We start from the raw sequence: 15,126 nt of genomic DNA, 5'->3' as shown, positions 1-15,126 counted from the left end.
TGGCATTATGTGGAGAGGTTAAGTTAGAAAATAGGCTGACATAATTTGCTAAAAACTCTGGATCTTCAATTCAGATTTCATAAGCTATCTTTATGTACCCTTAAAAAAAAAAAGTTAAGACTCAGAGACCCACACTTACGCCTGAAGTGGCTGTGATGGTCACTTGTGCCCCTGCGTACAGTATGTTGCCCCAAGGGTGGCGGAACATAGGACCTCTGGGAGAGGACACACACCAGGGTTCCTGGCCTCAACACCTGAGGGATGAGAGCTTCTCCAAGCAAGCGACTCTGTCTAGGCTTGACAGAGCACACACCATGATCACCGTGCACGGAGCACCCGGCTTACTCGAACTGGTCACAGTGGCCCAGGAGCAGCTAGAGGACGTACCCACCTGTTATCTGGCAGGGGCACCTGCTGAGAGCGAGCCCTACCTAACTGCACCAACATGAAAACTCGAGTGGGTCACTATCTAGACTGACAGGCCACCTGACCCCAGCACGGCACCCTTCCCTTTCCCTGCCCCACCCCCTTGGGCCGCCCTGATTATGGCTTTGGCCAGAGGCGCCCCAGAGGTAGAGAATAGGGAAGCAGAACCAAGCCCCGGGATCCCAGGTCAGAGCCCCTGGTGACCCTGACTGGGGGAACCACAGACATATGGTGAGAAGGAAAAATCTCAGGGGATTAGCGGAGTCTGTGAGGTGACCTCTAGAGCAGCACTCCTGACGAGCACATCCTAACCACTCCTTGGATGTCCCTGACCTCATGGTGTGGGGAAAATGCCCGTGACCGGACAGCCAGATGTTTCCTTACAGGTGCCATTGCCCCAGGTCCACACTGATGCTGATGGAGCCAGTCGGCAAACTCAACCACTGGACGAAGTTCCCACAGATGGAAATCTAAGCAATACAATGACTGCAAGAAGCAGGTCAATCTTGGGGATTAAGCTTTTAGAAAAAAAAATTGTAATTCTAATCTTGGGTGGGGAGGATAGAGTAGTCTGTTGAGGGCAAAACCAGCCAGGCTGCCATCTTCACTGGGCTGGGTCCGAACGCGCCACCAGCTCTACCTATGAGGATGGAGGACAGTGGGCCACGTGGTCCCAGGAAGTGGGACCCAGAGCCACTGAGCACAACTGATGTCACAGCTGTCCTGATAAACAGGAAAACCTGACAAGACAACAAGTAGCAGGCTGGCCTTTGACAATTTAATATACCGATTATATTAGGCAGACAGACATTGATAGAACCCTCCTTAACTGCCCTGTGACAAGCAAATCTAATTCTCTGGTTTTAGCAAATCTCAAGGTATCTTTTAATTTCTTGCTAATGAGGAAGTGGCTTTCCTAAGGAGGTGCCTTATAGAGGAAGAGATAAAAGCACAGGCTTTGAAAAAAAAATTGAGAGACTCCTGGCTTCCCTGGTCCGACTGTGGGTCTGTCATTTAAAAGCTGTGGCCCTGGGCAAATGAGTTAACCCTTCTCACTCAGTTTCCTTGTAAAATCGGGTTTAGCTCTTGGCTAGGTGAAAATTCAAAGGGACAATTAAGCTTTAGTGCTTAGACTCAGCCAGGAACATAGTAAATGCTAAATAAATGGCAAAAGGGGATTTTCTACCCTTGTCTGCCCTGCTCTGGCCTTTTGAAGGGGGCCGAGCCCCTGGGCTGCAGGGCAAGAGAGCCTGGGGGCAGGCGAGAGAGGCCTTGCTGGGGGGGGGCAGTTTTGGCAGTGGCCACGTTCCCACCCCAGGGCTACCGCTCCTGCTGGGTGGCCTCAATCCCTTGGCCAGAGTTCTTCGAACTTCACTCCTACCACACAGACCCAGGAATAGTGAGTGCCCCCAGCTGCCACCAGTCCCCGGGGCCCCGCTGTGCACTACTGGCCCCGTCAACCCTACCTGCACCTCAGTAACAGTCCCTTCAATTAAGCCCTTGGGAAGGTGCCATCCGTTTCCTGCCAGAACTCTGATAAAAGTCGGGGTAAGGTTCTTGACGTGGGAGCAGTCTCCCCACAGCAAGACTGCTGGATGTTGGAGCACCTGGGTGGCTCAGTCGGTAAAGTGTCTGTCTTTGGCTCAGGTCATGATCTGAGGGTCCTGGGACTGAGCCCCACGTTGGGCTCTCTGCTCAGCAGGGAGTCTGCTTCTCCCTCTCTGTTCTCTCTCTCTCTCTCAAATAAATAAATAAATAAAATCTTAAAAAAGAAAAAAAAGAAGAAAAGAGAAGAAAGACCGCCAGATGCCTACTTACCGAGAGCCGTGATGGAGATGGGGGTGCTGGCCCGGCGCTCCCCGACGATCTGCCATTCGCCGTCCACGGCCCGCACCCATTCAGTCACGTGGCATTCGTACTGGCCCTCGTCCTCCTTCCTGCTGTTGAAGATGCCCAGGCTGAACGAGTTGGGCTGCACCTGCTCCATCTGGACGCCCCCAAAGCTGCTGCGCTCCCAGTAGGACGCGCCTGGCTGTACGGTGCCATCCCGGTCCAGCCACATGATGTTGCTACGGCGGTTCTGCCGGTCCACGAGCTGCCAGATGACGGAGAAGCGGCCCTGCGGCCGGCCCGCCGTGCGGATGCTGCAGGAGAAGTGCAGGTTCTCACCCTCCAGGATGACGCTGGCGTTGCTGGCCACCTCCACGGAGATGCTGCTCTCTGGGAAGAGGGAGAGAGGGCCACGCTGGGGCTTGCTGGCCTCTCCTGCACCCTCCCCGCGGACGTAAAAGGAGGACGGGTGCAGAGGTCAGGCTACGCAGGTGCCGTTCCCCTGGAGGATAAAAGCCCTCTGACACTAGCTGCCGCAAGCCCTGGCTGGTTCTGGGCATTGCTCCCCAGGATTTTAAGATGCATAACCTTGGAGGCCCTTTGCTGGGTACCAGGATAATGTGTGGGATAAGGAGGGTCTAAGACCTGACACTGAATCAGAACCTAAGAAACACAACACGATGACCATACACTTGGGGCATAAAGGCATTTATCAGGGAATCTGTTCCACTGGGGTTCAAAGATTTGTCAACTCGGGAGGAGTTTCACTAAGCTGAATGACTCAGGAATTCTACTTCACCTCAATCTTCCTCTCATTCGGTGCCTGCACCGTCAAATAAACGCGGGACGTCCATAACGTGCCATGAGAGCCCTCCAGGACAACGTTATTAGCAAGCAGCACAGAAGTGATGGGACGTACTTGGAAGGTAAACATGAGCTTGCTTGGCTGTGGGTAATAACGGAGCAGGCGCCTCGTCTCACAGACGGGTGGGGAGTAAGCTCTCAGCCTCGTCATTAACGCAGAGGAACAGACCAAGGCCACCTGCTCTCCATCCTGCCGCCCACATTCAGGCCTGGTGCCACTGCTTTGACCTTAACACCTCCTGCCAATCACAGTTCGGGCTAAGGATCCACTCCCTTTGCTCCTCTGCTCCTCACTTAGCTCTATGAAATCACTCAATCGAATTATTTCAACTCTACGTGCCTTCTTCTGTGAGATAGGGATGGTGGTATTTATATTGTGCACTTTTTAAAGATTAAAAAGGAAACAAGACAATGTATACAAATCACCTAGCACACAGGAGGTTTCCAGAAGGGGTCACCGTGATCATGATTAAGTTTACTATTCCCAGTTACTGTTGGTTTTATAAACACCCTGGATGTTCGAATCTGCCTCAATTATGCATACATTATTTTGTGTAATTGTCTATACCGAGTTTAAAAAAACCCACAAGTATTAAAGAATACAAAGCACCATAACTAACTCGGCTTCCATTTTTCAGGTACTACCCGCATGAAATGCAACAATTTAAAATCAATCAATTAAATCAAATCCCAGATCAATACCCAATTGCGGAGGGGGGGACCCACAGACACCCATAACCATGCATTTGAATCGATCTCTTCTCCCCTGTATTTCTCCCACAGGCAGAAACAGACAACGATGAGCACCGAGCCCCAGCAGGTAGTTTGTGCAATGGTGAGGATGCCTGCTATCCATTGTGGACTGGCTTGTTTCACAGGAAAGATAGGTCTGGACAGGGTGGGAAAGAGGAGTTCTCCCAGGAGGGCAACCTCCCCAGGAGCCGTACCAAGATGATTTATGGAGATGAGAAGGCTCCGGGTTAGCTACCCTCTACAGCACTAGGAGGCTAGAAGCATGGATTCGGAGGCAGGCAGCCCTGGGCTCTAGGCCCAGGTTTACTGCTTCCCAACTCTGTAATCTTGGGGTTCTCCCTTAACCTCCCCACACTTTCATTTCTCGTGTGCAAAATGGAGGCGCTGAGAGTTCTTCTCGGGGTCATGACACTGACAGTACTGGAGGAGGTAATTATTTCTCATCATCCTCCTCATTAATAATAATTCCTCTTTAGGTCAAAGACTCAGCCCCAGCATGATCATTCCAGGTGGGGACTCGAAAGGACAACTCCACATCGAGGGATAAAAATCCCTTCGCTTGCCTCCAGCAGAAGAAATGCCGTGCAGGGCGTCCCTGCCACTCCCTCCTGTCACCCCAGTGGACTCTTCCAGAAGCCCTGGCTGGGTTACGATGGGGGCTGCTGCTTGAGGGGCTGCGGCTCGAGCAAGCCTGGAAGAACCGCACGGTCAGATGAGGACCTCTGAAAAGAAAAACCCGGCCGGCGGCCCAGGCAAAGGCAGATACAAACCCAGCGGCTGCACGGCCTGTTAAGACCCGTTCCAAGCGTTCCCGGGCCTGAGAAAAAGGCAGCCGACAATTTAAAATTCTCTGGATTAAGTGAAAACTAGGACAGACTAATGAGACTCTGACTGCGTGGGCGCCAGTGAAATGTCCAGTCAGGAGGCGGGTGGTGCAGCACAGGCTACGCCGTGGGTCCGGAGTGAGAAGCGAATGTCCCTAGCGCCACGCACGCCCGACCGCTCACGCTAACGGAACTGCCTGGGCCACTTCTCCGCACGGTGCTCCGGCTTCTTCGTTCAGAGGGTGGATAGGATTTGGGCCTCTACAGGAATTTCAGGGATAGGAGCGGAGAAAGAGGTGATCTATGCGGAAGCACTTGGGCTCTTGGAAGGAAAAGCGCCATTAAAATTCGAGGTATTATCACCATTCCCGATGTGACCGTTGTACTCTGGTAGACTTACCCAAGTGGCCTTGGGGCAGGATCTGGTGGTGCTGAGGGACTTTAACTACCCAGTTATCTGCTGGAAAAGCAATATAGCAGGCCACAGGTCATCAAACAAGTTCTTGGAAGGGGTTGGGGGAAATCTCTTAGTACAAAAGACATAGGGAGTAAACCGCGTGGCTGCCCTTCACTGGGTCCTTACAAAACAACGAGGGATTAGTTGCAGATTTAAAAGTAGAGAGTCCGTGGTTAAGGCAAGCACAAACCGACAGAAAACAGTCAAGAGAGTGGGCATTCAATTCAACAATTTCAACTCTACAAATACTCCACAGGCACCTACCCTATGCAAAGCACCATGCGAGGCATTGCAAGGGGAAAAAAAAAGTCTGAGAAACAAAATAATTTCGAGATAATCAGGTGTGCGTGAGAGATTTGTAAAAATAAATAAGTACGGAAGAAAGGAATCCTGTTGGTGAGAAAAGAAAAGAGGGGCAAGACCCCTATGTCTACTTTTTCCTTCTCGCTTGAGGAGAACTATATTAAAAATGTAAAAGTGTAAATCAAAACGTAGAGGGAACCATTACAAGGCTAAGGGAAAGAACAGTTTGAGCAGTTGAGAAAAGGTTAAAGGTTAGTTTAAAAACGTCACTGCCTTATTTAAAATCAGGCATGGTAAGCTGTAATTCTCTTTTTACTAAAAACAGAACTATGAGAGAATTGAAAGGTTAATAACATCCTGATACTAGGGGATGAGTAAACACCGTAGGAGCAAACTCAGGTGGTGCCCCGAGTTCCCAGCCACGGCCGCTCCCCACCCAGACGAGGCCAGCTGCCATGGAGACAGCAGCCCACCCAGAGCCTTGGGAACCAGCTAAGCTTTAAGAGGAAGGCTCTGCTCCAGGAAGACAGGAGAGGTCCCATCCACTGACTTTTGAAAGCGCAATTTCAACAGGGAAGAGACACTTAGGGAAATGCCAACCCTTATACCCAAAAACCCAGACAGCAAATCCTTTTAAATAACGTGCTTTATGATGGAAAATCCTCCCATAAAAGACCAAACCCTGTAAGTGAGATTTCAAGGTAGGCATCTACCCACTTCTCCTGGGCTCTTAGTTCCCACGTGGGAGCAAACAGCCATTCCTGGAGTCCTGATTTCCCTCCAAGCGGAGCTGGCACGGCTGGCGTTAACAGAGGGTTGCTAATGGTCAGCTCTGGGATGCCTCTTCCAGCCTGCAAACACACCCCCGTGCTCTGCCTAACTGGGGGGTGGCTGAGCACGGGCAGGCGAGCTGGAGAAGGGAGAGAGATGAGCGGGTTTCTCTGCCAGCGCTGACTGAACTCTTGAGTGCCACGAGCCCTGCCTTCCCCTCCCCCCACACAGCTCATCATCCCCCCGACTTCCCTTAAGTGATGCCAGCCCCAGAGCAGACCAGGGGGAGCAGGAGACGGCAGCACATCTCTCTACTTACTGATGGGGAGGACGATGATGGGGATGTTCTTGGGCCGCTTGCTCTCCTTGTCGAGGAAGTCCCCGGTGACCGTTTTCTCTCTCTCTGTCACACGACAGTTGTACTTCCCGCTGTCTTCCTGGCGGAGGTGGTAGACCTTCAGCACAAAGACGCTGTCGCTCTCTTTGGCCACTTTCAGCTGGCCCCTGGCTTCCCGATGGGCGAACTCACTGTTGAGCACCGGCACGGCGTTGGGCCCCATGCTGGCAATGAGCGAGCTGTTGAAGGCCCAGGAGACGGCGAAGTAACGGTCAGGAATGTTCTGAGCCTCCAGGATGCATCTGAACTCCACCGGTTCACCCACCGTGTACAGCCGCTTGTCCGTTTCCAGCCGAACGGTGAACTCTTTGTCTAAGAAAACAAACAACAAAACGGATGCATTCCGGGTGAATGTGGGGGCCCCCCGGCCATCCCAACTGCGTCAGCAAATTCCCACCACCTGTGCCTTCGGTGTAGTGCTAACCACGGGGAAGGCACCCCCTCTCCCTTGTCCTGGGAGAAAAACCCAACCCATGCCCAGCGGATCTGAGGACCAGAGAAACTCCTGAACGTCACAGAGCAAACTCCAAGGTAGCTAGACCCAGACGGTCTAACGGGCTCGTCATCCCGGTTGATAGACCCAGACGGTCTAACGGGCTCGTCATCCCGGTTGATAGACCCAGACGGTCTAACGGGCTCGTCATCCCGGTTGATAGACCCAGACGGTCTAACGGGCTTGTCATCCCAGTTGAGACTGAATGGGCTCTGTCTGGTGCCTGGGGTGCCCTGGACTAGACCCCCAGAGGTCAGTAAGGAACATCATTCCTGACATCACTTACCCAAGTCTAGCCCTGACCTATACTCCCGAACTCCACTGAAGCAACAGGACTACAGACATTTTCTGCAGATGTGGTAGGACCCGCCCCACTGAGATGCGAGAGACAAAGTGACACAGTGGCCTAGGCGCTGACCGCCATACTAACAAATACTCAAAAATGTACATGTAATTGAGATGTGTTCTCCAGCCCCATGTGCACACTGGGAATAAGACACAGGTAAGACAATCTCTAACAAAATTCTGCAGGCAAAGTGAAAACAAATGTCTCTCCACCAGTCACCACCTGTCAGATCAAATCTCAAGAAGGATGGAGAGGGAAGATATCAACTTCTGCTGAAAGTGAATGCCCACTGAAATGGTCAGTGAACCCAAGCAACCTCCAGAGAACTCGCTGTCTGACCAGGATGAGAGGGTAGTCAGAGAAGGGCTCATGGCCACGAACAGCATCCCGCACACAGTGAGACACTGACCACCCCTCACGGGCACCCAAGGCAGAAATGGGGGCTAAGACAAAGGATGGAGGACTGGAGAAAATAGAACTGCAGGGCTTTGGGTAGGAGGGCTGGAGCTAGGTCCCTCCTCCTTTCGGGTCTAGCTCTGTCCTTCTAAAGAGGGGAGATCACATTCCAGGTATGTTTGAATTCCTTGTAGACTGGCTAGCTCTGACCTCAACTGCCTGCCTTATGCTGCCATTTCCAAGCCTCTACCACTATCTTGAAGACCTTTGCCCCATTTTTGTCCCCCTATCCTACGCACCCTTCAAGCAGACAGAAATCCTATTTCCCTGAGATATCACGGGAATCCCAAGTATGCTGCTTCGACATCCTCTTCTCCAGCCCAAGCTTGGCTTTGCATCTCCCTGTTCTCCAGACTCTCCACCACCTCCCCTCCCACATGGCCCAGTGTCTTGTTCCAAATACCCATTCTCGTCAGCAAATTAACTCCTTCCTTTATAACCCCAGATTCCCGACAAAGCAAACCCCACTCAACGACTCCCAGGGCAGGAGCTGAAAGTGGGTTTCGCTCTGGCACCTTCTACCTAGAGGAACACACCCACAAAGAACTGTGCCTGTGTTATCCGCCAGACAGTGGCTCTGTGGGAAACCCAATTATAGTCACTTGACATCAATGTAAAAAAAAAAAAAAAAAAAGCACCCCTTCCACATAAATGGCATGGAAAACATGCAAACAGGTGCTCGAGACCTCCGAACTTTCCATTTCCTTAGAGTTAGGCTGGCTACAGCTGTGGCTTTCTACTCATGGCAGCCAGAGACTCTTCTAGTCTGGTGGGACGATCCCCACAGCTCGGTGAAGCCTTCACATTCCCAGAGTGAAGACACAAGACCTAACAGCGTACCCCCTCCTTCCTGTACAGCAATTGGTCCTTGGTGATGACACCCAGTCCATTAAACCTCTAGAAACTGATTTATGCTTTTTCCAATGCCCCCTCACTCTTCAGCTCCCTGCAGTTTGGCTTCTGGCCCTTCTCCCACGCTCCGCTGCCTTCGAATATGTCACCAGTGACTCCCCCCCCCACCCCCGCAATCACACCAAAGGCTTCTCTTAAGCAGGTTTCGGTCTGGACCCACTCTCCTCCCTTGGGTTCCATGATGCCTTCCTTCCTGTTTTTCCTCTTGCTTGGCTGACCACTGGGTTTCTCTCTCTTTCTCACTGAAACCTGCCCCTCTGACCTCTTACTGCTGCTGTGCTCCTGGGCCTTTTGCATTTACCAACCCACGGGCTTCCCCCGGGCCCTCATCCCTCCCAGGTTCAGCACAGACACTGCTTTGTCTACTGAGCGTCTCCGTGATGCCGGATGGGGTCCTGACTCAAACTGACAAAAACAGAAGAAAAGACAACCAGGGCTGCCACCAACGGGGAAGGAGAGGCTTTGAAGCAGGACTTTGCACGCTCTCGGTACCTTTCCTTCCCCTCCTCCCTCTCCCGATTCAAGGAATCAGCCAGAGCCCTGGCCTCAGGGTGCCCAGGAGGTGGATTCCCGTTCCATGGTGGTGTCCCCCATTCTTCCATCTCTAGCACCCACTGCCTGCTTTCCAGGCACTGCCGCCGACCCACCCTGGCCTTATAGCTCTCTCCTACCTGGTCTCTCCACAGCAGGACCAACCTGTTTAATCAACCTCCAGCTGGTCTCCACAGTCTTTTCCTTCTAGAACCCAGATCTCATTGTGTCACTGCTTGCTTTAAAATCTCTATTGCCCCCTCCAAGTGTCTGCACCAGTGATTTTCAAACAATCCTTGGAAGGAGCAGAGGAAAGGGCAGTTTCTTCATACAAAATCTTTTCTTGCCCGATATAGAAAACTTTTGGTTGAGGCAAGTGAGGGAACTTGCATGCCTTCCTCTGGCACCTCCTGGCAGGCACCTCTAAGGGGCTCCTAAGATCCCAAGAAGGACAGCTTGCAAACAGTGGGTCAAGGCCAAGCTCCGTACTCCAGCACGTGGGGCCTCAGGTCACCTCTCCTTCTTCTCCTGCCACTCATTTCTGGGACTCAACCTCTACCCACACTGCACTCCTCTCTGCTGGCCGAACATGGGACACATTTTTGTGCCCTTTTGCTTGTCCCTCTGATGGGTCTCCTCAAGCTTCAGACTTGTCAAATGCACTGGTTTTCCTGGATTTGCCTTCTCTCCCCCATCCAGGGAAAACCTCAGGTTGCAAGAACACTTCCTAGTCGCCGTGCCCCAGGGCACTGTCCACACAGCGGCATCACAGACCGCAGCACGCCCCACGTAGCCACCGGCCTTCCCAGCTGCCCCTTCCCTGACTGCAGGCCCCAAGAGCTGTTCATCTTTGAATCCCCAATGGCTCTCGCCAGACCTTCACTGCAGCAGAGGCCTACAGAGTGTTTACTGAAAGGAATTAAGGGAAGGACCAAGATGGGGCTGCAACCATTGAACCTGAAAAGCTCGGGGGCACACAGTAGAGTCATCAACTTTTTGTGTGTGTCTAGTTTTCCCTTTGCTGGCTTAGTCTGAACACATTTGCTGGGCAAATTCAGAAAGTCCTAATCCCAAATTGGTAAGATTAAAATAAAGAAGATTAACTGATGCCACCTAATTTAAAAGCATTAAGATTCAAAAATTGGTCCAGACTTTTGAAGCTGATCTGAAAGCCATCCAGAAAGGGAAAGGATACATACGAAATGAAGTGCCTTCCCCAGATGTCTTAGTACTGGAAGATCTAGAAGCTGCTAACTGCTCTGCGCCGGACAAGAGCAGATAAAATGCTCTCTTTCCTGGAGTCGATCCTTCTCATAAAAGCCCATCAGATGTCCAAAGAATCTCTTCTGCCCTATTACCTATAGACCTGTGCTGAACAATGCAGGCAGCGGAAGAATCACCTGGGACGTTACTGGAAATCCAGCTTCCCAGGCCCCCCGCCCCCACCCCCACCCCCGGAGCCTGATTCAGGAATCTGTACTGTTAGGTAGGCTGGAAGCGCTGCTCTAAAAGGACACAGGAACAAGTGGCAGAAGACCAACACCCCTGACTGTATGTAGCAAATGGGACAGTGAGGTCAAGGTCAGGTCCTGAAGAGGAGACCCCACCCGTACTCATCTCCCACAAACCACACCTCCAACTGTAGCCTCTCACCAGGTTCCTCGGGCCACTTACTGCACCTCGATGATGGCACAACGACCAGAGCCAGGGCACTGAAGGCTCATGGAGAGTCTGCCCGTGCCTGGCCAAGACAGCCAGTGACAGGAGTCAGCTCTGATCTGGAGCATGGCTGGACTCGGGGGCATGGGGCAGTGGGAGATTGTTGGGGGAATAATACAAGGAGTCAGGGAAGATCTCAGCACACTGTGCCACCATCTTCTCGCCCCAGCTATGAACACGTCACTCAGCATCCTCAGGGAACCCCCTTTCTAGATCTTTCATGGGAGAAAGCCTTTATGGGAGAATCTGATACTCGCCAGGCTGGCCTCAACGACCCACCCTGTGACTTGTTCCAGGGCCCCACCATAAAGCAACTCCCCCTGGCATCTGCCCCACCGCGGACTGACCTCGCAGAACTTCTGAGGGACCCTGTAGTAATACGTGATAGAGCATTTTGGAAATTATAAAACACCACTGAAGACATGGTACTAATATAAAAAATAATAATTTGAACCAAAAGTTCTCTAGATCATAATTTCATACATCTGATGGAAGGCTCATAATCTCAAATGTCTCCTACAAATGAAACAGGCCTAGTCCCCGAAACAGGCAACGTCATCAAAGGGGGCAGCTGCTGGGAACCCAGTCATCCGATACAAACGGTTTATGTGAAATCTCCCAATTTTGTAAAATGAATTTGTAATTCAAGAACAAATATAAAATTCCACGTGGGTCCAAGAAACCGTGTCTGTAAGCCGGATTCGGTCTGGGTTGCTCCTCTCCAAGACTCACTAGAAGGTCAGACCTTAGGTAGGCTACCCCTATACTCCTAGTACTTTCAGAGGTCACCAGAGGAGTCTGCACACCCTCCCAGTGTTGGACAACCCTCCCCACCAGGTAGAGAGTGGGGACAAGACAGAGACTGACCCGTGGGCTGGACGTTGACCACGGTGCCCTCGGAACGCTTTCGGGTCATGGCGTACCACGAGCCGTCCGGGTCCTGGATCCACTCGGCAGCCTCACAGTAGAACTCGCCCTGGTCGGAGGGCTGCAGGTGGAAGACGGTGAGGCGGAAGGTGGTGCTCCCCAGCTTGTCCAGCCGCACCTCCCCCAGGCTCTGCCTCTGGGCGTACTCGCTGCTGGAGTGAAGCACGAAATCGCGGCTCAGGGAGATGACCTCCGCCGGCTTCTCGCCCCCTCGTTGCCGGAGCCAGGCCACAGACAGGTGGCTGTGCTGGAACGTCTCCGTGGCCACCTCACACGTGAGCTCCAGGGCGTCCTGCTCCACCTTGTGCAGAGTCTGGGGCACGGCCGTGGTCTGCAGGGTGTCGGGGATCACTGCAACACAGAAACGTCCCGGGAGCCGGGTCACAAAAGCCACAGAACATCACCCTCGCAGAGGGCTAGCCAGCCACCCCGCAGGGCCTTCCACCCTCACTGTGAGGCCACGGGCAACCCTGGATGGCACAGAAACAGAAGGAAAAAGTTTTCCGCTTGGATTTGGACTGCAATTTTCTTTTGGCACTTACGCTTACCTGTTTGGTATTTTAATAACACTTAGGTAACACGTGGGACATTATTTCTTTCCCCATAGTAAATGAACTCCCTGAAAACACCGTGTAAAAAAGAGTTCTCTTTTAGGCCAAATGAGATTTTGTTGTTCATTTTGGTACTGCTTCAAGATACTTTCACTTTGCTTCTGACCAATCTTCAAAAGGAAATAGTTCCTAGAAGTAGCAGTTTTACGTGTCTATGCACCTTGCTGACTTCCTCCCCTCTCATTGCCCCCCCACAACCCCCCCCCCCCACTTCAGCAATGCAATGCTCCAGGAAGGCTATGTTGTAAAAAAAAAAAAATCTCTGGTAGAGGAAAGCAACAGCATCCTCGATGGTCTGGTAGGTTGAATTTTCCTATAATGTGTGTGTCAGAGTGGTACGTGCCAGAAGGAAGCCTAGTTCGGGCATGTGAGGGCATTGCCCCATGGCCCCTCGGTCAGACCTGTACTCTGGAGACTAAACACCCCCCTTCTCAGCCTGATGGGGTGTGATGGGGACACACCAGTCCTAACCAGGGTTGTGTTTTCTCACTGCATCGTCTCAGGCCTGGGTCTCTCAGGCCTCCTGATGGGACGCAGACCAAGATAAAGGAAAAGCAAACTTGTCGTGGGTGGGGAGGGGGGATTTCAGTGTGGGCAGCACCCGGCTGCAATGTTCACCCACGTGGAGGGTCAACGATATCAAGGCTGTTCTGTTTTTCTGCTCAAGTCATAATTTCCAAGCATAATTGTGATAATAAAAACTGGAAATTAAGACTTGGGCAGAAAAACAGAACAGCCTTGATATCGTCGACTCTTCATGTCAGCAAGCGTGGTGGCCCACAGCCAGCCGTCCACACTGAAATCTGTCCCCTCCCCTCCCGCCAGCTCCCTCTGTCATTCAGGGAGTACCAGGGCCAAGGGAGACAGCTGGGGCACAATTCCTTACTCGTGTACCCAAAGGAACTAGGGACGGGCTCCAGGTGTGAGCAAGGAACCTCAGGTGCATTCGCTTCCTGATTCAGCAGCGCCCCAGGGGTCTCAGAGCCCCTCCACTGCCCAGCGGTTTCCTTCTCTGCTAGCTGATGTCATGGGCTCCCTCTTCGTCATTTCTTCAGACAGATCAACCACAGATGTCCTTGCCTTCTGTTTCCATATCCCCTTTCTCCAGCTATAGCGTCAGTTAACTTCTCTGAATTCTTAACATCTGCACTTGATCCTTCATAGGTTTTAGCCTCAGCCTTTTATTATTTACAAGTGAACCCAGAACCTTTGTTCACTCATGCTGCTGGTTAGCCACTAAGATATCTGGGGTAGCTTTGGGGTTATTTTTTCAAGTCAAATAAAGTTGCACTACAAAAGAAGTGACTCGGTGATCTGGACTCAATGTTTATTTCCTCCCCTCCCCCCACAATCCATATGGTAAATCCTAATCCTTCCTCCCTGCCCCACCCCCAACCCCAATGGTGTTTGGAGGTGAGGCCCTGGGAGGCGGTGAGGCCCTGGGAGGCGATGAGGTCATGGAAGGGGAGCCCTCATGAATGGGATTACTGCTCTTGGAAAAGGACCTGAGTGAGCTCGCCCATTTCCTTTCCATGGGAGGACACAATGAGAAATGAAAAGTTGGCAACCCAGAAGAGGGCCCTCACCGGAACCAACCATGCCCGCCACCTTGACCTCGGACTTCCAGCCTCCAGAACTGTGAGAAATAAATGCTTGTGGTTTCAGCCGCCCAGGCTGTGGTATTTGGGTATAGTAGCCCGAGCGGACTTACTGGGGCGGGACACTGGCCATGGGAACCGGCATCTCCTTACCCACGAGGTTCATCTTGGCACTGTAACTTCCAAAGTACCGCTCATCCGTGTTGGGCGTGTGGCACTCATACTCCCCGGCATCCCGGGCCTGGAGGTCGGTGATGTGCAGCAAGGCTGAGTTCCCCTGCACTCTTTCCACGTAGATCTTCCCCCCGCGGACCCGCTGGGTGTAGATGGCGTAAGGGAAGGAAGAGTCCACAGTGCTGACGATTTGGACCTCACGCTCCGGGGCGGATGGCAGGTAAATGGACCACTGGAAATTCTGCTCAGAAGGCCCCTGGTAGCCGCTCACGTTGCACCAGATGGTGATGTGGGAGCCCTCCGTGCGGTACAGGGGTCCTTCCTGGACGGCGACATGTCGCTGTGCCAGCACTACACCTGTGGGGGACACATGGACACGCATGCTTACTTCTCAGACCAAAATGCAGAGTAGGTAGCGATCTTCAAAAGGGTTTGTGATTTGTATGACATGATCATATAAATAGCTTACTGGCCCTTTCTGAGGCGCTCTGTGATTTATAAATATTAATTAAAACACTCTGCGGTGAAGCTCTGTCCCTAATTTGCATATATGGAAATCTGACCGAGCAAAGTCACAGTTCTGTTACTTATTCAACGGCCGAACCCTTGGGAATTTCCTTCAGTCCCTCTGTTTGTCATTTGTGTAGCAGTTTTATATTTATTAATGCTGTTTATAAAGTTTTTAATAAAATGAGCAAGAAACGTTGAATCCTCGGCACCCATTCCAATGAAAG

At 52.0% G+C, this 15,126-nt stretch overlaps 1 protein-coding gene across 3 annotated transcripts in view; it reads right to left on the bottom strand.

Annotated features, from left to right (window-relative positions):
* IGSF3 (immunoglobulin superfamily member 3) overlaps window positions 1-15,126 on the bottom strand; it is a 92,645-nt gene that overhangs the window by 25,924 nt on the left and 51,595 nt on the right. For 2 of the 3 annotated variants that reach the window (XM_057310341.1, XM_057310342.1), the window contains exons 3-7: window positions 14,372-14,749; window positions 11,950-12,360; window positions 6,548-6,937; window positions 5,098-5,157; window positions 2,245-2,646 (exon numbers count right to left, since the gene is read on the bottom strand). In XM_057310341.1, coding sequence (XP_057166324.1) covers window positions 2,245-2,646; window positions 5,098-5,157; window positions 6,548-6,937; window positions 11,950-12,360; window positions 14,372-14,749 — 1,641 coding nt within the window. The remainder of the gene's footprint in view (window positions 1-2,244; window positions 2,647-5,097; window positions 5,158-6,547; window positions 6,938-11,949; window positions 12,361-14,371; window positions 14,750-15,126) is intronic. The other variant, XM_026483666.4, reaches the window with a different exon arrangement.

Source organism: Ursus arctos, unplaced genomic scaffold (assembly GCF_023065955.2).
Source record: "Ursus arctos isolate Adak ecotype North America unplaced genomic scaffold, UrsArc2.0 scaffold_12, whole genome shotgun sequence".
Lineage (NCBI taxonomy): Eukaryota > Metazoa > Chordata > Mammalia > Carnivora > Ursidae > Ursus > Ursus arctos.
This window is presented reverse-complemented; position numbering and strand designations above follow the sequence as displayed.